Source organism: Hydra vulgaris, chromosome 08 (genome assembly GCF_038396675.1).
Source record: "Hydra vulgaris chromosome 08, alternate assembly HydraT2T_AEP".
NCBI lineage: Eukaryota > Metazoa > Cnidaria > Hydrozoa > Anthoathecata > Hydridae > Hydra > Hydra vulgaris.
This window is the reverse complement of record NC_088927.1, coordinates 42,490,001-42,515,512: the sequence shown is the minus strand read 5'-3', so window position 1 is coordinate 42,515,512 and position 25,512 is coordinate 42,490,001. Positions and strand designations below refer to the sequence as shown.

The 25,512-nt window shown below is 25.1% G+C and overlaps 1 protein-coding gene across 1 annotated transcript in view; it reads left to right on the top strand.

Moving 5' to 3' along the window:
- Window positions 1-25,512, top strand: part of LOC136083860 (uncharacterized) — a 193,218-nt gene that overhangs the window by 136,497 nt on the left and 31,209 nt on the right. Inside the window, exons 15-24 of the mRNA XM_065803768.1 lie at window positions 2,245-2,426; window positions 13,931-14,080; window positions 14,525-14,647; window positions 14,749-14,885; window positions 15,068-15,245; window positions 15,636-15,737; window positions 16,087-16,218; window positions 17,083-17,187; window positions 19,970-20,044; window positions 25,380-25,512. The exon at window positions 25,380-25,512 is cut by the window's right edge and continues 37 nt beyond it. Coding sequence (XP_065659840.1) covers window positions 2,245-2,426; window positions 13,931-14,080; window positions 14,525-14,647; window positions 14,749-14,885; window positions 15,068-15,245; window positions 15,636-15,737; window positions 16,087-16,218; window positions 17,083-17,187; window positions 19,970-20,044; window positions 25,380-25,512 — 1,317 coding nt within the window. The remainder of the gene's footprint in view (window positions 1-2,244; window positions 2,427-13,930; window positions 14,081-14,524; window positions 14,648-14,748; window positions 14,886-15,067; window positions 15,246-15,635; window positions 15,738-16,086; window positions 16,219-17,082; window positions 17,188-19,969; window positions 20,045-25,379) is intronic.

Sequence of the window (25,512 nt, the reverse complement as noted above, 5' to 3'; positions counted from 1 at the left end):
CTGAACATAATTTAGACAATGGTTCAATTGGATCTAAAATAGCACCCACAAATTTATTTAGTAACTAGCAAAGCAAACAGAATGTTAGGTATCATAAAGAGAACATTTAAATATTTAGACGTAAACATAGTAAAAAAATTCTATACAACATTCATATGTCCACATCTTGAGTTTTCAGTCCAGACATGGTCTCCATTCCTACAAGACATAGACAAAATTGAGATAATCTAAAAAAGACCAACCAAATTGGCACCTACAATTAAAAAATTATCATATAAAGCTTGGTTAAATATTATACAATTAATGACACTAGAAGTATGCAGACTACATGGAGATCTTATGCAACATTTTAAAATTTAATCATGGCCATTAAAAATAAATTGCGTTACAAACAATTATCAAAATACATCAAAAGAATTTACGACAACACAAATTCAAACTGAAAAAACCTTTTAGCAGAAATACCTTCAGACATCACTTTTTCCAAAGTCGAGATGTAAATGCATGGAACAACTTACCACCTGAAATAACAGAAGCTGCTTCAATAAATAACTTAAAAAATAAACAAGACAAATCTGAATTGCAGAAACTATTTGTTAAAACATAAACAAAAGCAAACAGCTGTTACAGTATCTATTGTTGTTGCTTTTCAAAACTGTTTTACACTTGTTATTACAGCTATACCTTATTTTTATTATTGTTGTTATTATTATATACAAAATTATATATAAATATAGGTTTGCAAAAAGTTTATAAACAGTCTAAGGGTATCTAAAAACCAAAGGAAAAAATAAATCAGATAGATATGTTTAAACAATTGCACTGATAAGTACAGCTATATTAGTCTTGTTTATAAAATTTTACATTCTATAAAATGTTGTAATATTGAAAAGTTTGCAAAAAACGCAAATAATATTTTTTATGCAAAGGAATTGGAACATATAAAGTTTTAAGTCATGCTTAAAACAATTTCTGGCTAAAAGTTATTGCAGGTGGCTACAAGCTTAGCAACTTGGTCAACTAGCTGATTCTTGTTGACCAACAAAGTTGCAAGCTTTTGGCTGCACAAGTTGCTTGAAATGTGCAATGTTTTCAACAAAACAAATTTAATTTTAAATTTAAATAAAGTATTTTTTTTCTTTAAATAAATTTAGTTTTTTTTTCTTTAAATAAGTTTTTAAATCCTTTACTATCAACATTAGAGAATGGTATATCTGTAAAAAAAAAAAATTGTTTTTTGATAAACTAGCTATAGACTTATAATGTAAAAGTAAATCATTTTTATATATGTAAAAGTTGATCATTTTTCACTTAAACAGCCGGTTTGTCTGTTAATATTTTGTAAACAAAAAACAGATTGCTTTTTAAATTACTGCTTGGTGTCAAATTCCTCACAAGTTCTAGATAAATGCTTATTTGTAACAATAATTTTTATTGTCAATAACTTTACAACTTTGTGTCTATGTGACAAAACTGATTTTTTTAGATTTTCATGCTAATGAAAAACCTGTAATTTTTTTAAAAATGATCTACACGGTTTTATGTTCAAGTATTTTAAAGAGTTTTCATGCAAAATTTTTATCCGATGTTTTGTTCAATTCATTTTATCACAAAGAAATAAAATAACTTTTAATATATAAATAGCTAATTTGAATTTAAAAATGAAAGGGCGCTAAGGATGAAAAAAAACAAAACAGTATTTGAACATGCAAGAAGAAGCAAATGTTGATGCAAGAATTTTCAAAAAAAATTGTAGAGCTACAAAAAAAAACTGCAAGAACTTGATGCTGTTAAGTTATAGAAGAGAGTTTCGGTTTATAAGTTCTCTCTTTTTCTAACTAACAACAGCGACTATGAATTCGGCTGCAGATTAATACATTGTTCAATTGGCAGCATAGTAATTTCTAAGAACTGAAAGTGGCAGCTACTAAAAGTAGGTACAGGTAGCAGCAGCTTCTCGCTAAGGGCAAGTCTACTTGTTGGGTCAATTCCCAATATAAAAAGATTACATATTGGAAATAGAAAAATTTTTTAAAAGTATGATAATATTTTTAAAATTAGGAGTTGCAACACAAAAGTAGCAAGTACTCCAGAGTTGTATATATATACTGTATATGTAAATACTAAGTACCTTATAGTATGATATATTATATCAGTATGATATATGTATTTATATGCTATTATTATTAGATTGTTTTGTATTTTGTTTGTATTAGTTATATTTAAATTAATTTCATTTTTCAGAATATTTTAATTTGGAAATTGAAGCTTTTTTGTTATGTTATTTGGTTATTATCAATGCAACAGTAGTTCCAGTGAATGGTTATATGAAACCTGCTTTAAAAACATTTACAGAAATTTTACACTCACTAAATAATGAAGCCATAAGATTGCAAGCTATGCAAATAAAAAATAAGAAATCGCAGGTTAGTTTTTTTACATAAACATCCTTGCTTCTGTAATTTAGCAGTAGTAATTTTTTAGGGATAATAGATTAATTGATATTTTAATTTATTTGCTTAATGAATAATTTTCAAATTATATGATTAATTAGTTTTTGATTAATTTTTAAAAATAAAAATTTGATTGAAATTTAAAGCAAACAAGTTCTATGATTTTTTTAATCAGATATGATCCCAAAAATACTGGTCAACACCCTAGGTACAGGCATGAGATGTTCAAATTTGCTAGATTTCACCACACAAAAAAATTAACAACAATTATATCATATTATAGTAATTAATTATAAAGAATTTTAATGTTTTTTAAAGCAAGTTAGGATTGCTATAAAACATCTATTCAACACCATCCGTTTCTATATGTATTTTCTATATATTTCAATATTTTGAGTAAACGTTAGAAAAATAGTTTATTTAAAAATTGCTTTTAGAACAAAATAAAATTAACATGCACACTTTTCTGCATACTTAGAGCTTATAAGAACCTTCACCCTGTTTTTTCAAACTTATACCCTGTTTGTTTCAAAAGAATAAGTCTGAATTTAACATGTTTAAGAAAGAAAATTCTCTTTACTGCGACTACACTAAGATGCGCAGATTTACCTAATTGATTATGTAAACACATAAAATAAGTTTATCATAGATGACAATTGTGTAACATTTCTTTTAGTATTTTTTAAAATTTAAGGATACAATAAAATTTCAACCCTCTCATTAAAATTATATTTATTTACAAAGCAGTATTACATATTTATTTACAATGGTTTATAGGGAGCTAGTTATGTCAAATATAATAGCTATATACTTTTCTTGTAAAAACTTTTATGCAATTAACTCTCAATGATAAAAATCTTTGGATTAAGCTGTTTTAAATACCGGTTTTGGTAGATTATTAAAATAAGTTGTAAATTTTAGAAACTATCAAGAAGAGGAAGGGAATGAAAAATTAACAACTATCATTAAATTTTTACAGAAAAATTTATTTTAATTTCTTAGCCTAAGCATTAATAGCTTTGATAAGGTGCAGGTGTTTGCTGAGCGATAAGGGAATAGTCATCAAAGATTCAAATCCTTTGCTTGGAAAACGTTTTTTTTTTTTTTGATTTTGCATATTTTTTTTAAAAATACAATAACATAAATTACTGTCAGTAGTACTGATGTTTTCACTTACAAATGTTTGTACATGATGTTATATAAGTGGCTTTTTTACATTTAAATATTACTTTTTTATTTGTCTATTGTTTTTTACTTATTACATCTCTATTAATAATAAAATTCTATTTGATTGTAATTTATTTAAAATGTAATTTTTATAATTGCATTTTTTTTTCAAAGATTGTGGTTTTCAAATATTACTTTTATAATTTTTTTTGTTTTTTTGAATGATGCATATCTTCAAAAAATGGTTTTTCTGAATGATACATATCTTTATCTAGGTACTGCTATGCAAATATAATTTTTACATTAAATGTAAACGACATATTATTATCAATTTACATAAGTTACATATTTTCATATTTATATAAATTTGTTATAGTTCCTTATATAAAAGGGCTAAAAGAAACTCAGGTTTAATGGCTGCTGTGAGTTCTGTGCAAATGCGCACGAATGAGTTATTATTCAGTTTCCTAATATATAGTATGATAAATATATTTTATTTATTATTTACCTGTGAATTTATGTTGATAACTTGTTTTTCCATGTGTTAATGTATTTCTAGATATAGTTAACACTATAAATTTTTGTGCCTTTATTTTTACTTGAATTTTTAACTCAAATTTTGATTTTAATTTTTGAAATACATAGATCAATCCACACAGTTTTGTATATATTTATGCATACGCATGTTTTTAAAAATGCTAATCGAAATGTTTTTAAAAATGTTTTTAAAAATATTTTTAATGTGTCCGAAGTGTTAAGATACGTGTGGATGACTCTTTTACATACATTATTATGCAACATCAAATAAATAAATATGTATTTATGTATTGAAGTCTGCCTGTGTGCTGGGTGATTTTGGACGCTTTTATATACAATATTATGAAAATCAAATAGATAAATATGCATTCCAATCATTATGTTTTATTTATCATTACTAATTTATTGCAATTGTTACTCACCCAAATAACATATAAAATAGACCCATAAAATAAACCCAAAATAAACACAAAATAAACACATAAAATAAATCCAAATAACACATAAAATGTCTTTAAAATGAGACCTCTTAGAAACAAATGCAGATTATTTATTTAGTTCATGTAAATCTATTGGAAGTGGTTTTCAGCTTTCAGCTTTTTAAACAAGTTTTGCTGTATATTTACAAGATTGTGTCACAAATAATACGCTGACACAAATAATTGTGTCAGTGTATTATTTGTGAAATAGTACACTATGATCCAATTAGTAAATGTGATGGATCCTTTAGGGCTTCTTCATTCCTTTCATAAGAATCTTTAGTAGCATATGATTTTTACCATCCTGGGGTCCTGTCAAAGTATTCCAGAGTTTTGGTAACCAAAAAGTGCAAGAATTTCTTATCCAAAGTCTTGTTCAAGATGCATTAGAAAATTTAACTACAGTTTTAGTTCAGGTTCCTTATGCAAATCGATTGTTGCATCTGACATATAAAGCAAAAAGTTAAGGTGCAGGTGATACATTCACTGTCAAATTAGAGAAAATATAACTGTTACATTGAATACTAAATCTTGAAATCACTTAAAAGCTCTATTTCCTGTCTGCACTAGGCCTTTCTTCAAAACAGGCTTTTGAAACAGCAATAATTTTAAGGACGTGGAAGAACAGATAGTCAATAGAATTTTATCATACAGGTAGTGAGCATGGTAAAGATTTAAAATCTTTTTAAAGCTCAAAAAAAATATGCTTTTTGATGTACCAAAGTTCGAGAACCAAGCAAAAAAAGCTCAGCGTGCAGTAGTGTATTTCCATAATATTTCTGATATCATATATATATATATTATATGATATTTAGTATTTGCAAATAATTTACAAAAACTCCTTGTACATATAAGAATGCTCAATAATAAATAAATAAGATTTATTTATAATATTTATTAGACCATTATATATATATAAATATATATATATATATAAATATATATATATATATATATATATATATATATATATATATATATATATATATATATATATATATATATCAGCCCTCTGAATTAGGGTCAGCATTTGGTAATGCCAACCTAACTGCTGACCTAAAAGTGTTTGTGGTTGGCAAAAAATTGCCGACTTCATTTCTATGTCTTATGGTCAAACGTTTGCTTTAGACTTTTTCAGCTAATCTAATGCCGACCTCACACAGATTAAAGTCAGCAAATTATTGCCAACCTTATATTTCCTAATTCCTCATAGTAAAAATTTTAATTGTAATATTAACTGTTTTTTAGTGATAAAAAGACAGAAAAACAACTTGCAATAAAAAAAAACCTAACTTTTTTTTTAAATCATTTTTTACATTTGATTTTTACTTAATAATTTAGTAATTAACTAAAGATTAAGTAAAAAACTATACTCAAATGTTAAAATATAATCGTTATATAATAAATAATATCGTTCTAATAAAACAACAATATTTAAAAAACTGTTATTCATCATATAGGTGTTTTATAAAAACAAATGGTCTTATTGTAAAAGTTCATTCTCTTTCTCTTCATTGTGAATGAAAATGTCATCATATATAAAAATTTCTACAATCGCTTTATTAACAAGTAGGAGAGTGAATAAAATAATTTAAAAAACATTGGTAATTAAACTTCAATTAGTTGGATACTTGAAAAATTGAGATAATAGTTTTTCAAAGTTACACTGTAGTTTTTATGATTCGCTCAGAGTTATTAGTGTGCGCTCTACTTAGTGATTTTTTGTTATTATATTTTGGTTTTGTTTCTCGATTTTTATTCAGACTTTATTTTTTTATTCTCCAGTTTTATCAGTTGTACAATTGGATTTTTATTGAGTTTTTTCCAGTAATTTGCAAGCAACCCAAATAATGGCAGAAAAACAACATTTCTTTATTTAAGCATCTTGACGTTTGCATAAAAAATCTTGCAATGAACATAGCAATTTTGCAAGATTTTGGAGATTAATATATTGTCTTATTAAAATAATGGAATAAAATATAACATTTTTTATTTTGCTTCTTTAGTTAATTCATTTTTCTTGAGCTTTGTAAGTTAAATTAAATTTTAAAAATTTAACCGTTGATGTGTAAGTTAAAATTTGTGGTAATCTAATTTTTAATTTCTAAGAGACTTAGTACAAATAGATTTTTTAAGATTCTGGTATATATACTTAAATATATTCTTTTTATTTAAAATTGGGGTGTATAAAAAAAAGTGTTGTATGAATTTAAAATAAAACAATTCTTTTTTACATTTTTTTATGAATGGAACCAACTTTAAAGTATGAAAAACTAGTTTATCAATCAATTAAGCAAAATGTGTGATACAAAAAAGAAATTGCCTTTATTATCTAATAGTTCTTATTGTATATGTTTACATGTTTCCAAAGAATACTAAAAAGCCAATCTATTATGTTAAATTCTTTTGCAACACATGCATATTTTGCCTGCTTTTTGACATACTAATTATATATCTTTTAACATAACACAGAATAATACAGAACAGTAATAGCTGTTTGATATAACTTGTTCAATTTTTATTTTTTATTTTTACATAAGAATATTCAAAGATTTTTTAGCATATACTAAATAAAATATTTTTGTTTTTTAACTAGTAAAGCAAACAGTTTTCCAAAGTTACATCATTTGAGAAGTTTTTAAAAGATTAACTAAATAAAAACATAAAAAAAACATAAACAAAAAAAAAATAATTAACTTTATTTTTACCAAAAATTTATATTTTGCATGGGCTTTGTTTCACCTGTGTAAACTGATTTGCATAGGTGTGAATGTGGGTGCGGGCTCTAGCCTGCACCCACCTTCTAACTAAAATATATATATATTTCACCTTCTAAAATATATATATATATATATTTATATATATATATATATATATATATATATATATATATATATATATATATATATATATATTTATATATATATATATATATATATATATATATATATATATATATATATATATATATATATATATATATATATATATATATATATATATATATATATATATATATATATATATATATATATATATATATATATATATATATATATATATATATATATGGAAAATTAAATCTACTGCGTAACAGTAGTAAGGCTTACTTTTTACCAATTCTGAACTTTGTCAGACTTAATGCAGCAAACGGCATGGCAAAAAAGAAAATCATTTGGCGTGTTTATTTAGCACAGATTGATGTTATTATATGCTGAGTTTCATAGTTTTTACTGAAAGTTTTATTAGCATTTTATGTTTTTTTTGTCGTGACAGTTGTAACAAAAAATCCAATGTTTAAAAACAGCAAATAAAATGACACAATCAATAATGTATAAATAAAAGTATAAGTTATTATCAAAAGCCATATATATTATGTTAAAAAATGCACTATAGCAATATCAAAATTCTTAATTATGGATATATATTACAATTTTTAACGCTACACAACAGGACTGTAAGAGTCAAAACATGTTTATACAATCCTTACAACTTTATAACCATGTTATAGAATGATAAAAAAATTTTTTCAATAACTTTTTGACTTAAAGTATTTTTAAATAGTTATAAAAAAGAGTTATAGAGTTAATTATGTGTTCTCATAATTTTTTTCTTTTTTTTTTTTCTTCTTTCTCACGGAATGACCTATATATATATATATATATATATATATATATATATATATATATATATATATATATATATATATATATATATATATATATATATATATATATATATATATATATATGTATATATATATGTATATATATATATGTATATATATATATATATATATATATATATATATATATATATATATATATATATATATGTATAATATATATGTTTGAAGTTAGATGGTCTCTGCAACATTTTCAACATTAAAAATATGCCGGTTGAATAAAATGATGGGTAAATACCCCTATCTATGTTTTATTTAATGATATAAATGTGATTTTTCATAGATTTTATATGTTCTTGGTAAAAAAAATCATTTTGGGATTTTTTTGTTCAAAATGTTTTATTCCTATTTGAGACTCAAACATACCAACTAGAAAGCAAAATTTTATGCGTCATTTTTAGCACTGTCAGTTTTCATCAAAATGATGCAAATAGCGTCACTAACAGTAAAAATCACTAACTTTTAAAACTGTATATGGGCATAAAGTATTAAAAGAGCTTTCAGTAGAAAAAGGAAGTAATTATCTTTATATTTGGCTGATTTATGGTGCTTCAAAGTGAGGCAACTAGAAGAACCATTTTTACTGTTAATGAAAAAAAAGTTCTTTTTCTTTCAGCCTTTGATAATTTTTGTGCCTGTAATTTTTTGTTTGTTTTTTTGTCTATTAATGTCATAATCATACAAAAATAAGGGAAAATGAAAACTTGGGTTGCCTACTGCTTTATTTATTGCTTTTTTAAGTAACAGGTTTGCTTGTAGACAATAAAAATTTGAGTAATGAAAGCGTCAAGAAAAGTTCCTTCCAATTTTTTCCTTCTAATTATAAATTATTCAAAAGTTGTATGAAAAATTCGTTCTTGACAATTTTTCTTACAACAAAACAAGTTTTAAATTGTTTGAAACAAGACACACTTTACAAAAACAGTAGTTCAAGTTTTACATAAAAAATATTCTGTATTTAAAAATAAGCAGAAATTTGAACCAAAGATTTTTATCTTTTTCAGCTTTTTAATCTAAAGATGCTTGCTATTGTAGTCTAGAACATAGTCAAACAACTGCTTTTCATAGTTGAAAGTTGAATGAAGTGCCTTAGATGATTTCTCACTAAAACGGTTATGCGCAGTGTATTAAATTTTGATGAACTCTTTGATGTGGTGGAAAACAGAGTGAACTTTAGTAGTCACTGTGACCAATGTGATTGTGAGTCATGTAGCATTCTTGAAATGCACTGATATGAACCTCAAAATCTGGGTACAGATTTTTTCCAATGCAAGAATGAAAAACACTTCAAAATTGTTCAAAAACTTTGATGAAATTCATGGCAGGAGCAACTTGATGTTTGGTCACAAGCTCACTCAAAAGATCTGTATTGTTGAGGTGCTTAATGCAATCACCTTTAGCAAAATCTCCATCGTGGTAGGGTTTAATGTTCAAACGCAACATTAAAGGAAATTTACTGGTTCCTTCCCAGATTCTCTGAAGACTTTCAATCTGGAATTCTCTGAAAGTCTTCAGAATCTCTGAAGACTTTCAGAGAATCTGGGAAGGAACCAGTGAAAAATCACTCCCTTAAGGCCATGAAGGCCACTACAGTTAAGGAGATTACTTTGGTTACACCCCTTTGTAAAAATCATTCACCACCCTAAGCAAAAGGTGGATTTCCATCATAAATTTCTAGATAGCTTTGGAAGCATCCTCTGCTCAGATGAGATCCTTATGAATCACATCAAATACTTCTTTGCCTGCAATTTGCTTCCTCCTGAATGTGAGTTGTAGAGCTTGAATTGACTGCAAATTGTCTGATGTGATGTCACACTAGCGGCAAAGGTTTAAACTGGAGTGAGACTGAATTCCACATAGGGTTTTAGCAACTTTCATGTTACACGCAAGATTGGTGTTCTGACTATCCCCAAAAGAGCATAGATTGATTTGAGGTTCTTATAGTTTTTGGAAAGGTTTTTGGCTATGGCCAGAATGAGTTTCTGCTTGACACCAGAATCCAGAGATAAGGAACCAGTGAGGGCTGTTGTCTTTTGATGTGCAGTCTTTGTGTAGGATCTCCACACACAGAAGTTTTTACTACCAATAATCCCAGTTTTGGCGATTTTCCTTGATTTGAAAGTTCCTCTTTCTTCAGACACCAAGGCAACAAACTGAGAAAAACTGATGTAATGCACAACCTTGGTTTTTGGTGCATCATAAATTGTTGATGTGGTGAAGAAGGACTCCAAATTCTTTCAGACACTGGCTAATTCATCCCTGAAGTTTGATTTATCCAACCTTGCTCCAAATGACTTGTTGAGAGTTGATGCAAGTCCTCTGATCTTGTTGTTGGAAAGACCAGTCTTGATTTGAACTTTGATCATGTTGGTTGTTGAGAGCATGAGTTTCTTTTCTGAATTTTGGCAGGTCCAGGAGTGAGAATAATTGATCTTCCATCCTGTTCTCTGATCAGTCTTTTAGTTTCTTTAGGTGATACAACTTTTTGCTCAATGACAGATGTCAGTTTTTCTCCCAATTCAGTGTCAGTTTGCACCATCTTTATAAAATTTTCAAATTTTGAACCTTTGTGCACTTGTTAAGAAATCCCTTTTTGATGATGCAACAGAGACAGCCTGATTCTGCTTTGGTTTGCCAACTTGGCAAATGAAGCATGAATAGTAAGAGAACTTTTTTGTGATCTTGATTGTTTGAAAGTTGTGCAGTCTGGGGAGCTCACAGCTGATTTTACAACTGTGTAATATTTGCAAGTTTGTTCTGCATGAATTGCAAATTCCTGATGGAACCTTGGGATCAGTGAAGTCAATATCTTGTTTGAGCAGGGCCTTTATTCTCTCCTCCATAAAATCTGTAACTTGTCTGACACATCTTTTTATACCCAGAAAGCAGACAATTCTTCTGCAGTTTTTATGAGTTTTTTGGGAAGTTGTGCATTTTCCATTCTTTTTTTGACAACCCTTTTAATAATTTATGTCCATATACAGTTTTAAAAGTTGTGATACTATTTGTATAATTTTGATGGAACTTGACTGTGGTATGTTTGATTCTCAAATAGTAACAAAACATTTTAAACAAAAACCCCCAAAATGATTCTATTTTAACAAGGACATATAAAATCTATGAAAAATCACATTTATATCATTCAATGAAACAGAGAGAGGTATTTACCCATTATTTTATTCAACTGACATATTTTTATGTTGAAAATGTTGCAGAGACCATCTTCACACCCAATTGTCTCTCAGACGGTAAAACCAGGTTTTAATTTTTATGCCAAATGAACCGTGAGTGTCTCTAGATTACTGAACATATTGTCATTTTTTTGGTCCTCAATTTGAGGTTAGGGCCAAAATTGGCAAACTGTGATATATAATTGAATACAAAATTAATACTGTGATATATAATTGAATACAAAATTGGCAAACTGTGATATATAATTGAATACAAAATTAATAGATTTTTGACAAAAATTTTAACTAAAATGAGTGACTGGACATTGTTAACTATTTTATAACCGAAAGTGGTCCTAAATCAGCGGCTTTTCGAACTTTAGTTTTGACTGAATCCATTAGGTTGAAAAAGTAGTCTGGATCAAACTCTTTCAACTTTAATCGAATTCTATTCTTAAGGTGGTCAAGATTTTTGGCAGTAAATCCATTTCCATAAACTTTTGCTTTTAAATGTGCCCAAAAATTTTCAATTGGCCTTAACTGCGGTACATTTGGGGGGTTATCTTTAGCGTCGACAAAGTTAATACCTAAAGTGTTGTAAGTTTCTAATGTGTGTTTTGCATAATGACATCTCGCTCCGTCAGGCCAAAATAAAATTTTCATGTTTTGATGCTTGGAATTTATAAATGGAAGAAGTCTTTTTGTAATACGTTCTTTAGAATAAGTTTTTGCATCCAGTGCACAGTTTTTTACAGCAAAATAAGGCGATGAATGACCAAAACGACTGATTGCAATCCAAACGAGAACTTTCTTGTCAAACTTTTTTTTGAAGTTGAATTTAATGTTAGGATCAGTTTGAGAACTATCCTTTGTATAGTAGCCAGAGTTTTGTGAACAATTTGCACCATTTACACAGAAATAAGATTCATCGTCCATGATGATTTCAAACTCATTTGATGGCTTGAAAAAAGTTTTTGAAAGTTTTAATAAGTTTTTCTTTTGTTTAATTTCTTGCTTTTCTGTTGTTTTTGGTGCATTTTTTCTTTTGGTATACTTTAGTCCATGCATACTTAATAATCTATTTACGTATGAAACGCTTATCTTATATTTTAGTGCCAATTTTCTTTGCGAAATCCCGATTCTCTCTTCTGCTCTTGCAATCATGGACTCTCTCTTTTCTGGTGTAATTTTAAAAGGTTTTCTGCCGCAACCGATTTTTCTATTCATTGGCAAATTATTTTCAGACCTTTTAATTATGTCATAAATTGTAGATTTAGCGATTCCCATTTTCTTAAAATGATCCACTGTAAATTTCTTTCCACTGTTTATGTTTTGTTTATAAAAATTTCCAATCACATTTCTAACATCGTTCTCTTTTAGATGCTCCATGTTTATTTGAATTAATTATTTAAACTCAATTTTGCCACAAAATGAAACTGTTGTTGTTGACCGATTAAATTTAAAAATTTCGAATCGAAAATTCGAAATTTAGAACAATTTGTGTACATTTGAAATCAGTCCGGATTTTTTGTGAACTGACGTTATATATATATATATATATATATATATATATATATATATATATATATATATATATATATATATATATATACATATATACATATATGTATGTGTGTATATATATAAAAGTATATATATATATATATACACATATATATATATACACACATAATATATATATATATATATATATATATATATATATATATATATATATATATATATATATATATATATCATATATACACATATATATATATATATAATTCCTAACTGGTTGTCACAAAAGTTTTTTCGTATTTTGTTGACAAAAAGTAAAAATTAAAATGCAAGACCGGAATTTTTTTTTTATTACTTGATAGACTGCTTGCCCCAACCAAACCCTCAGTCAATGTAGCAGCACTCCCTTGCAAGTCAGACTATAAGATGTTGATGTAGCAGCACTCTGTTGCGAGTCAGGCTATTTGTCAGTCGATGTAGCAGCACTCAGTTGCAAGTCAGGCTAATTGTCAGTCGACGTGGCAAAAGTAATTAAAAGTGATGTATTTGTTGGAATAAGAATCATTTTTTTCCTTCCGTACTCCCAAATGCAACAATCTATATATATATATATATATATATATATATATATATATATATATATATATATATATATATATATATATATATATATATATACATATATATATATATATATATATATATATATATATATATATATATATATATATATATATATATATACATTGCCATGCACATGTATATACTCTATTATCAGTTGATACAAATAATCATGCAAATGAGATGTTTTGTTATTACACTTACAATAATACAATTAAAACTTTTTATTTTCGGTTTTTTCTTTTTTGTTTGTAGCTATTTTTTATCTAGTATCTTAAATTCTATCTCTTTTTTTAGATAAAAGTGTGTAACACTTTACTATTAGTGAAATACAGTGTTGTTGGTGTTCAACTTCTTTTGCAACAGTATTCACTTTACGCTATAGAAACAGATTTAACAATTGATGTTATAGAAGATAACGATTCACCAATTCAAAAATACTTCAAGGTTCTGTAAATACTTTAAATTAATTTTCATGATAATTTGACTTACAAAAGCTTTTTTTTTTAAATTTATAAAATAAATTTAAATTTTTATTTACATTAATTTACATATTTTATACTTTACTATTTTTAATATAAAATTAATGTAATAAAAGTAAGTAATTATCATAAATAATGAGAAGAAGAAAAAACTATGTAACTAAGGTCTGCTGACCTTTTCACCATTCCTTAGTTTTTTAACATCCATCCTTAATGGTATCCATTATAAATGGTGCAGCTTCAATTTAGTAAATTTTTTAGTTGAGAATTATTTTAGACTAAACTTTTAACTTTTAATTTTTTAAATATATATTTTACATAGTTGTAAATTGTTATTTTCCTTTTTGAACAACTTTAAATATTTAAAATTTAAAGTTTAGATTCAACTTTAAATTACTTCGTTTTACAGGCTTGTTTACAGGTTTTTATGCTTCAAAATAGTTCTAGTACAGATCAGCTGATCAACTTGTTTGATCAGTATTTTACAGATAAGATGCGTTTAGACTGCGATGGGCTCTCATCAAAATATAATGTAAGTTTTAAATTCTCTTATGAGAGTAAGCTCTGAATTTAATAACTCTTTGTTGATGATAGCATCATTCATGCATGAAAAATTTTTTTTGTTTTTTTTAGGTGCTCAAAATAACTGAGGAGAACCTTTCAATTTATTTATTCAGAATATTAGAAGATAGTTTTTCAGTTTTTTTGAAAATGAATGCAAAAGCTATTATTAATAGATATACATATGCATCATGGCTAGTTCATTTAAGGTAAATTATTATATTATTTGTTGTTTTTATTTTCCTAATACTAAACATATTGACATAAATTAAAAAATATAAGTTCAGTTGAATTTATTTTAATTTTATTTTTATATAAGTAGTTTATTAGTTATTATTAATTTGAACATTTATAGTTGTAAATTGAGTTGTTTTTATTGATTATATTTTAGCAACAACAATTGTTCAACTTTGCAAGTATTAGAGCACTATAATAACAATGAATTTCAAACCTCTTTGATTAATTCTATAATAGAATCATTTAATCAAAATATAACTGTTAAGTTTGTCAGTGAATTAAATTTAAGTGAAAATAGTTTCCCCAAAATTGATGTATATTTGTTGATCCAAGTAAGTTCTTTTAGTTTTTAAATATTTTTTTACTTGTATACCTTTTTCTAGTGGAATCAATAACATTGACAATATTTAGGCTGTTGCTTCTTTTCTTTTTCTTTTTTTTCATTATCTTCTATAACTTGACACAGTTCTAAATAACATTTCGAGAGGTTGGTTGAACTTAAGTGTTTGCATTAAAAGAGTGTTAAAAAATGTATATATTAATCACCAATTTGATAATGGCTAATAATTACAATTATGCCGGCATACAATAGAATAAAATAAAAAATCATAAAATTAGATAAAACATAAAATAATTTATATTCTTTAATAATTCTATTTTTATTTGTTGGTATTTAAAACAAGTTAAAAGTTAAAATAATAATTATAGTTAATATTATTTAGAAATTAAGCTGTTTGCCATTGAACTATTTTACAGAATCAAATCTGTTCATATTATCATGTTTGGTTTTGCACATTCTCAAACAATACCAATCAAATACTAAGGTGAGTTGTTATTTTTATAAGATATAATAATAATGCTAATGTTGATTTTATGTAAAAGTGAATATTATAAACATTTTTGTTTGTTTTAACGATGCTATTGTATATATACAAATATATAAATACAGTAATACCAGTGGCATTCTAGGTTTTAAACTCTATTCATCTTGCTTACGAGGCAAGAGGCAATTGTGTCACTATTACATAACTTAAATCTTGTAAAGTTAAACATCTAGACTATCCTTTCTTTTTCAGTATTGCCAGATTCCAAATGTCTGAATGATTAAAATAGAGCAAAAAGAAAATTTTATAAAATTAAATTTCAGTTTAAAATTAATTTTAATTTTTTTAGACAAATATAGCCTGTTTAGATTGCTTGCAGACTATTGCTGGAAATATATTGGTTCTTTCATATAATAAAAGTACAGTTGCATTTCATGAAATTTTAGAACATGGTTTAAAGTTTTCATTGTCATTGGCAAAGGTATTTTTTTTTTTGTTTGAATTTCAAGGTAAAATGAAGTTATTGATTTTATTTGTGAGTGTGCGTGTGCATGTGTGTGTGTGTGTGTGTGTGTGCGTGTACTGGTGTAATAAGTTATGAAGCTGTGTCATATGCAGAAAGTTGTTTCTTTGTGTATTAATTTAGTAAGTTGTATTTTTTATAGATTGAACTATCTATTTTTTTCCCAACTTTAAATGAAAAAAATAGGCCCTAAAATTACCAAAAATGATTTCAAATAGTGTATAATATGGCTACTCAAAAAAAATGAAATAAAATAAGAATTTTGAAAAATACCTAATTAGTAAAAAAAACTAAGTAAAAAATAACAATCTTTGTTTCAACACAGTTGTTTGTTATTTCAACACAGTTGACTAAATGTTGTCTAAATTTAAAAAAAAATAAAGGTTTATTAATAAAATCTAAAATCTAATTTTTTCATAAAAATGAATATTTTTTACAATGTTTTTGGCATAATAGGGGCCCTAATATTACCTAAAAGTTTTTGATTGTATCACGGCCATTTTTCAAATAAAAGAAAGAAAAAGGCCTTATAAGACATTTTAATAATGTATTAAGAAGTTTTAATCAACCACCCTATTACATATATATATATATATATATATATATATATATATATATATATATATATATATATATATATATATATATATATATGCTTACACACAAATATAATACATACACACAGAGATGATCGCCTTGAAAATTTAAAAATAAGTTATTTGTGAGTATATAAACTATTCAATTTAAATTTTTAAACAATTGAAATTATATAAAAGTGTATTTATAAAAATTTTAACTTTTTATTTTTTATTTTCTTTTTAGCTTGAAAGTTGGGAAAATGAAGATTCATTTTTTGATACATTATTTCATGCAGTTATTAAGTTTTCTAATAAAGACAATACTTCAAATGCTGACATAATTAAAATTGTAAGAATTTTTTTATGTAATATATGTATATATGTAATATATGTAATACATGTATATATGTATATATGTAATACATGTATATATGTATATATACACATTTAAATGACTTAAATCCAAATTGTTTATTGTAAAGAATATTAGAAAGGAATAAATTCTATTGTACATAATTCTTTCTGGTATTTTTGAGAATTAGGAATATATATATATATATATATATATATATATATATATATATATATATATATATATATATATGTATATATATATATATATATATATGTATATATATATATTTATATATATATATATATATATATATATATATGTATATATATATATATATATGTATATATATATATATATATATATATATAATATATATATATATATATATATATATATATATATATATATATATATATATATATATATATATATATATATTCTTTCTTAATTCTCAAAAGTACTATAAAGAATTATATACAATGGAATTTATTCCTTTCTAAATAGAAATAATATTCTTTACAACAAACAATTCGGATTTAAGTCAAGACATTCTACTGACCATGGCATTGTTCTTTTTATTCATGACATACTTAAAACATTTGATGTAAAAATATATACAGTAGTTTTCATAGCAAAGCGTTTTACACAGTTGATTATAATATTCTTCTAGCTAAACTAAAACATTATGGCATAAAAAAAATCAAACATTGCTTGTTTTAAAAGTTATTTAACAAATAGAAAACAATATATATCATACAACAAAGGGAAATCAACATATATGACATTTACATGCAGTGTTCCTCAAGGATCAATACTCGGATCACTGCTCTTTCTTGTTTATATAAGCAACTTACACGAGACTTCTAATATTTTGCATTCAATTTTATTTGCTGATGACACTAACTTGTTTTATTCTAATAATAACATCGACATCTTATTTGATACAGTCAATAAGGAACTCACAATTTTAACTGAATGGTTCAAGCCAAATAAACTATCCTTATATATTAGTAAAACCAAATAAACTCTTTTCATAGACTCCACAAAAAAAATTTATTCCATTAAAACTTTCCTATCTATATATTGACAATTCTAGTATAAAAAGATAGCACTCTTGCACGTTCTTAAGAGTAATTCTCGACAAAAATCTTTTGTGGCATAAACACATGAGTATAATAGAAAACAAAATATCAAAAATACTGGCTTATTAAATAAAGCTAAAAGGTTTTTATACCGTAACTGTTTAAAAAACATATACTTTTCTTTTATTCACAGCTATCTTAATTATGGGAACATTGCTTGGTGCAACACCAACGTAACCAAGATAAAAAAAAAACTACTCAGTAGACAAAAACATGCTATACAAATTATTTTAAATGTAAATAGTTAAACACCCTCAAAAGATTTGAACTGAATATAAATTTTGTAAATGAAAACTGAATATAAATTTTGTAAATTAAATATACTCAATGTTTATCAACTTAACATTTATCAGATACTTTTATGTACAAAATTGACTATAAAATGACACCTAATATTTACTAGATTTTCAAATCAGAACTACATTTAACCCAAAACCAATTATACGGCCACCAAATTCTCTATTTCAAATAGAGGACCCCAATCATGGAATTCTAAACTTAATAAGGACATCAAAACTACTGCTTTTCAATTAATTTTTAACGATATTATTAAAAAGTATATCTTATAAAATAACTGCTTGCAATGTAAAAATATGATGTAAACTATGGGGCTTAGTAGTACTATTATCTTCTTTTATTATTATGTAATTTATTTATTTATACATTTTGGTATTGTAGCAATATTTAAACAGCAAAATATATATTTAAAAAAAATTATATATATATACACATATACATATATGTATGTATGTATATATGTATGTGTGTATGTGTGTATGTATATATGTATGTATGTATGTATGTATGTATGCATGCATACATACAAAAAAATTCATAAAACTTAACTTTGTCAAGTCAATATTATATAAAAAATTTCACATTCAATAAAGGTAAAAACATACTAAATAAAAGAAATGAGTTTATTTCAAACAAATAAAAGAAAATAATTGATTTGAAAAGAAATTTCTTCTGAATAAACGTCATTTAAACGATATCAAAAGATAATTTAAATATTCTAAAAGGTAAAAGTTTTTGCGTAACGCAAAACTGCTGAATGCGTAGGCAAATCTCCTTTTCGCAAGCAAAATGCCAGCTGCATAACGCTTCTTAACAAGACCTGATATATATATATATTAAATATATATATATATATTAAATATATATATATATTAAATATATATATATATTAAATATATATATATATATGTATATATATATATATATATATATGTACATATATATATATATATATATATATATATATATATATATATATATATATGTACGTATATATAAAATATATATATATATATGTACATATATATATAAATATATATATATATATATATATATATATATATATATATATATATATATATATATATATATGTACGTATATATATAAATATATATATATATATATGTACATATATATATAAATATATATATATATATATATATATATATATATATATATATATATATATATATATATATATATATATATATGTATGTATGTAATATATATGTGTATATATGTATGTATATATGTAAAATCTCTGTGATTTTGTTTTATCTACTTGTCATGTGTTATTTATAATGATGGTATGTAAACATAAAGTTATTTTTTACAGATTTGCTCCTCTCTTGATGCTCTCAATTTCAAAATGTTTGTCATTCTTAAAAATCTTTTTCAACTAATGGCTACAGTAAGCAAAATTTGTTAATAATTTTTTTTACAAGTTTAAATTCTTGGGTTTATTGATAGCCCATTAACTCAGAAAGCTGTCAGAAAAACAGTTTTTGTTTTCAGCAGTTTATCTTAAAAACTAAAGTTAAAAACTTTACATAACTTTAATTTAAACTGATTATTTGATTTAAACTTTGATTTATTTAAGTGAAAACTAATTTTTAATAAGTTTTTCCTTAAAATAAAAAACAAATACCAAAGATCCGTCTACAATCAATCTAATATTTACTGAAATACAAGAATGAATATCAGAGATATCTCCAGAATCAACTCCATTGGCAACATTACACATGGACATTGCTTAATATTATAAACATTTAACAAAATTTTAATGTTTATAACATTAAACACTCTTGTTTAATATTATAAACATTAAAATTTTTGTTATAAATTATTTTAATTGCTATTTTGTTAAATTTCAGCAATAATGTTATTATTAAATTATATCCTAATGAAATACTGTTAAACAAATCAGTTTAATGAATATATAACATATTATAAATTTAATGAATACATAACATAAAATAAAAACAATTAAAAAAAACAGCAACTCAGAAACATTGAGATTTAAAGTTTAAATGAATAGTATGGTATTAAGCAACCAGGGTTGACATTTGACCGAGGCTGGGGATGGGTTTAATAAAACATAGTTGTGGCTGGATTGGAATCATCACCATCATCATCATCTTATTATTGCAGATACATGAGTTAGATACTTCTTGTAATGCTGTTTGCACTCTCTCCAAGTTTTTTTACTTCTACCCTCTTTTTTTCTCCTGAAACTGCTACCTTTCTGCATTCCCAAATCAATTCCCCTAATCTTCCTTGATACACACTAACAGATAATCTGATCCAACTGTAAAATAACAAAGATTACAAAGATAAAAAAAACTTTCCAATGCCATGTATCTGTACAATACAATGTATTCTGTATTCACCGTAGTACAATTTCTTTACTTAAAATCAACAATATTAGAAGCTCCTTGTGTTCCACTACATCTCATGTGAGCCAATTGTTACAAGAAGCTCCTTGTGCTCCACTACATCTTATATAAACAAAAAATATAGTTTTTCCTTATTTTGAAATTTTGATATAAAACAAAAACAAAATGTTTGAATGCAAAATTGCATTTAATTTTAAAATGTAAAAATGTATTTTACTTTTTAAAATGTTAAAATGTAAAATACAAGGAACAGATAAAAATTTTTTTACATAAACGTAGTTTTTAAAATAAAAAGTAAAGTTATTTAAAATTAGCTTTAAATTACTTAAAATAATTATTTAAATAAAGAAATTTTTATTTTCAAAACTAGTAGCAATAAAAAAAAAGTTTTCACCAAAGTAAAATTGTTTTTATCATCTGTTTTATTGCAGCACCTTAATAATTGTGTTTGACTTTTTAAAATTTTGGCTGGTATAAAAAGAGCAATAAAATGATTTGTCTGAGTGAAAAGATATACTATTAGTATTTTAATACTTTTGTTATTGAAACAGAGAGTCAATGTATTTGACTGGTAAAAAAAGAGTAATTTTTATTATTCATCCATTATTGAAGCCATCCGGAAAAAATTTAAGGTTTGTTAAATTTATAACAATAATTTTCATATGGGTTTTACTATAAATCCTAAAATAATCTAGTTTTTAACACATTTATTTTTGTGTTATTTGATTGTGCAAATCATTGTCATGGAAATCAATATGAGACATTAGATAATGAAGAAAGTGATGATTTTAACTGATTGTAACCTAATCTGCTACAATTGAGCTTCAGATGTATTTGATAATGAAGTGAATAGATATAATGCAGAAGATCCATTTTATAATTAAAATTTGATGAAAATTGAGTTGCTAGAGCTAGCAAACTTGGTGAAAGTATCTTTATGTTTACCCTCAAGCTCATCACCTTCACCCCTCAAGCTCATCCCCTTCACCCCTCAAGCTCATCAACAAGTGAGCAAGAGTTTAAAGTTTCAAAATATATTCAAAATAAGCACATTAGACTTTCTATAAATGTTTAAACATTTTTCAAAAATAAAATTAGCAAACATTATTTTACTAGATTTGCAGTGGACCTTTGCGGTGGACCTTTGGACCAGTGGACATATGCAGTAGATTTGCAGTGGACCTTTGGAAAATTGGACCTGGCATTTTGAGCTGTTATTAGGAGCTTTGTTCATTGGTTATTTAATGGATTGCTAGTGGTATTTAGTTAAAAAATTATTGGCAGGCCACCCTAAATCGGCCTGCCAATCACCTTTCAACATGTAATATAGTGGCTAGTCATCAGCTAGCTACTTTTTGGCTACATGTTTGCTGCGTCCTGAAGTTTTCATGCCAAAACTATTATGATCTTTGTGATCCTGAAACTTCAGATTCAGAGGAAGAAAAAAAAATAATTTTTTTAAAAGTCTTATTTGTTATTGTAAATTTTTATGAAATGTATTATGTTATAAGTTAAAAGTTTAGATTTCTTTTGAAATATATACTTTTATTTGTGTGGATTTTCTATTCTCTTCAAGTTTCATAACAAACAAAACAAATTAAGTTAAAAGAAGTATCTCAGCCCTGAGATAACCATTATTAACTTTAACCATTATTATTTATAATGAATAAAATTCTTTTAACTTTTAACCATTATTATTTATAATGAATAAAATTATAAATAAATTTTTTTTAGCTGAGGTTGGGGTTGTAGAACGCTCCATATTTAGTAGCAGTTTGTTATTATTTGTTTTTTGTTCTTAATTGTGTCACCTGATTGTTATTTTCTTTGTTTTTCTCTGCTTTTTTTTTTACTTCAGAGGTCATTTTTTTTTTTTTTGGCATCATAACAAAGTTTGTCTATGCTATTTTTGTCTATGCGATTTGTCTATGCAAACTTTACTTTTTACCTTAGCTTTTAATGTTCTAGCTTTAATGCATTGGAATATGACTAGATATAACACTGATCCCATTAAAATCTTCATTTAATCATAACTTTTTATCTGAACATATTCATCATATATTCATCCTAATTATTATATTGATCTACTCATCATATGAGTAGGTCTTGGTCTTAAACTACTACTCATCATATGAGTAGGTCATGGTCTTAAACTACTATGGTGGTTAGGACTACGTTTTTTTATTTTTTTATCTTATAATAATTTTCTTTTACAAAAATAAGAAAATCTTTAATTTTAAATTATGATTTGGACTTTTTTTCTATTCCTTAAATAAAGATGTGTTTTAAATTGTAATTAAATTTATTTATTCTGCTGTTTAATAATTAAAAATTAAATTATATGAACTTAACAACCTTCCCATACCTTTCAATCGTTATTGATGGGTGTTCTATATTTTTGGCCTCATTATGCAATGCTATATTCTGTATATTTATTAATTTTTCAAAGCAGTTTATATGTGTTACTTAAATTTACTTTAAGGTAATAGTATTTTGCTGATGTACTTATTTCAAACTTATTATTAAAGTTTGCAGAGAAGAGATAATTGTTGAATCTTAAAAATTAAATACTGACCGATATTTATTTCAAATACATACATCATTTCCATATATTTCATTAAAGTTTTTTCATGTTCACCCTTATGTTCACCCTTTCTCCTTTTTAATTAAGATTAAAAAAAATAATAATAAATTTAAAAGAAAAAAGTTTATTATTTAAATTAAAGTAGAAAAGGGAATGATGTTTATAAAAATATTAACTTAAAGTTAATTTTTTTTTACTCTAATACCTAAATTTAATGAAAAATGTGTTATATGTTTACTTATAAAACTAAAAATTGAAATAATGTAAAGAAATTGTTCTAGCTCCTACTGTATTTAAAGCGTGTAAATGTAAAGCGAAATAAATTTGAAGGAGTAAATATGTAATTTTTTTTCAGTGGTTGTATTAAGATATTTTTCATTGTGTTTGTATTTTGTTGGCAACATGTAATGATTTCATAACAACATGTAATGTAATGATCTCATGACAACATGTAATAATTTCAATAAAAGATTTTAGTTTTGCCATTTAACTTGAAATAAGTTTTAAAAATGACAAAGGAAGAAGACATTAAAAAAAATTTTACACAAATTTTTTGGAAAGTTTGAATTTAGCTACAATTTAGTAGCAATAAAGTTGCAAATACATTTCTACATCGTTACTCATGTTGTTTAGCATTTTTCCTAAACAAAATCAATCTAATGCATATCTGGTAAAGGAGGAAAGTAGGTTTTTCAAGGTATGAAATTAGTTAGAAAACTGGTTCACAGTTTTATGAATAATTCAAACCTCACACTAAGAGAACGTACAAAAATATGAGAATTTTCATAATGTATTGTTGTAAAAGTTTGATTTAAACATGCTTTCAAATCACAAAAAGTGCTTAACTGTTCTGAAATTAAAAAAAAATGCAAGAATCCACTGAAGAAAGTTTTATGACAATTTCTAAAAGTTTCTGAATTATTAAAGATGATGAAACTTAAATGAAGTATGATCATCAGCAAGTTCTTGGTGCTGCCTACTATAATTCTCAACATAAAGGAAAAGCAGATAGGAAATTTTAAAACACAAAAAACGATAAGTTTGCTAAAAATGTTTTGATTTGGTAAGTAATTGCATGTATGACAAAATGTCAGCACCCTATATTTCTGAGTCCACACTTTTTGGTAAAATATATGATAAAGCGTGTTAACAAAAACAACTTTTACCTCCTACCAAATCATGTGTTCTGACATGAGTTCTGACCTGATTTATCATCAAGTCGTTATAGCAAACTGCCAATGTGTTGGTATAAAAAAATGACCTGAAAGTTGTCTATAATACTAAATACTTTAAACTGCTCCAGTATTAAAAATTATTGCAAAGTACTGGGTAAATATTAGATACAAAATTAAAAAAAACTATGCAGAAACATTAAAGATTTAAAAATGTCATTTAAAAAACATAAAATAGTTTTGATTGTTGTTCTGTGCACAAGCCTATGTGTACCACCAAAACAAAAGTTTGAAATTTTATTAGATACCCACAGGAATAAATTAACTTCTTTGAAATATTTTATCTTATTATATTAATGTATTAAAATCAATACTTAGTTCCCAATAAAAGTCAATGAGTACCTTTTTTTAGTTGTTTTTCTACTTTTACACTTATTTCTTGAATATACTTTATTTTTTTACACTTATTTACAGATTCTCTTCATTTCAAAAGTTTTCTCAAAAAATATTTTTGAGCATTTATCATATTTGTCATATTTTAAGATTGTGTATAGATTTTCAAGTTTTACATAAAGTATAATATTATAATTTCAGTTACTCTCAGATCCACTGATTACATCACGAAGTGAACAAGTTGTTTATCGTTATTTGGCAGATGTTGGAAAACATGTTGTAAACTGTTTTAAAAAAAGTGATTTTGAAAATGAATCAATATTGTTGTTTATTT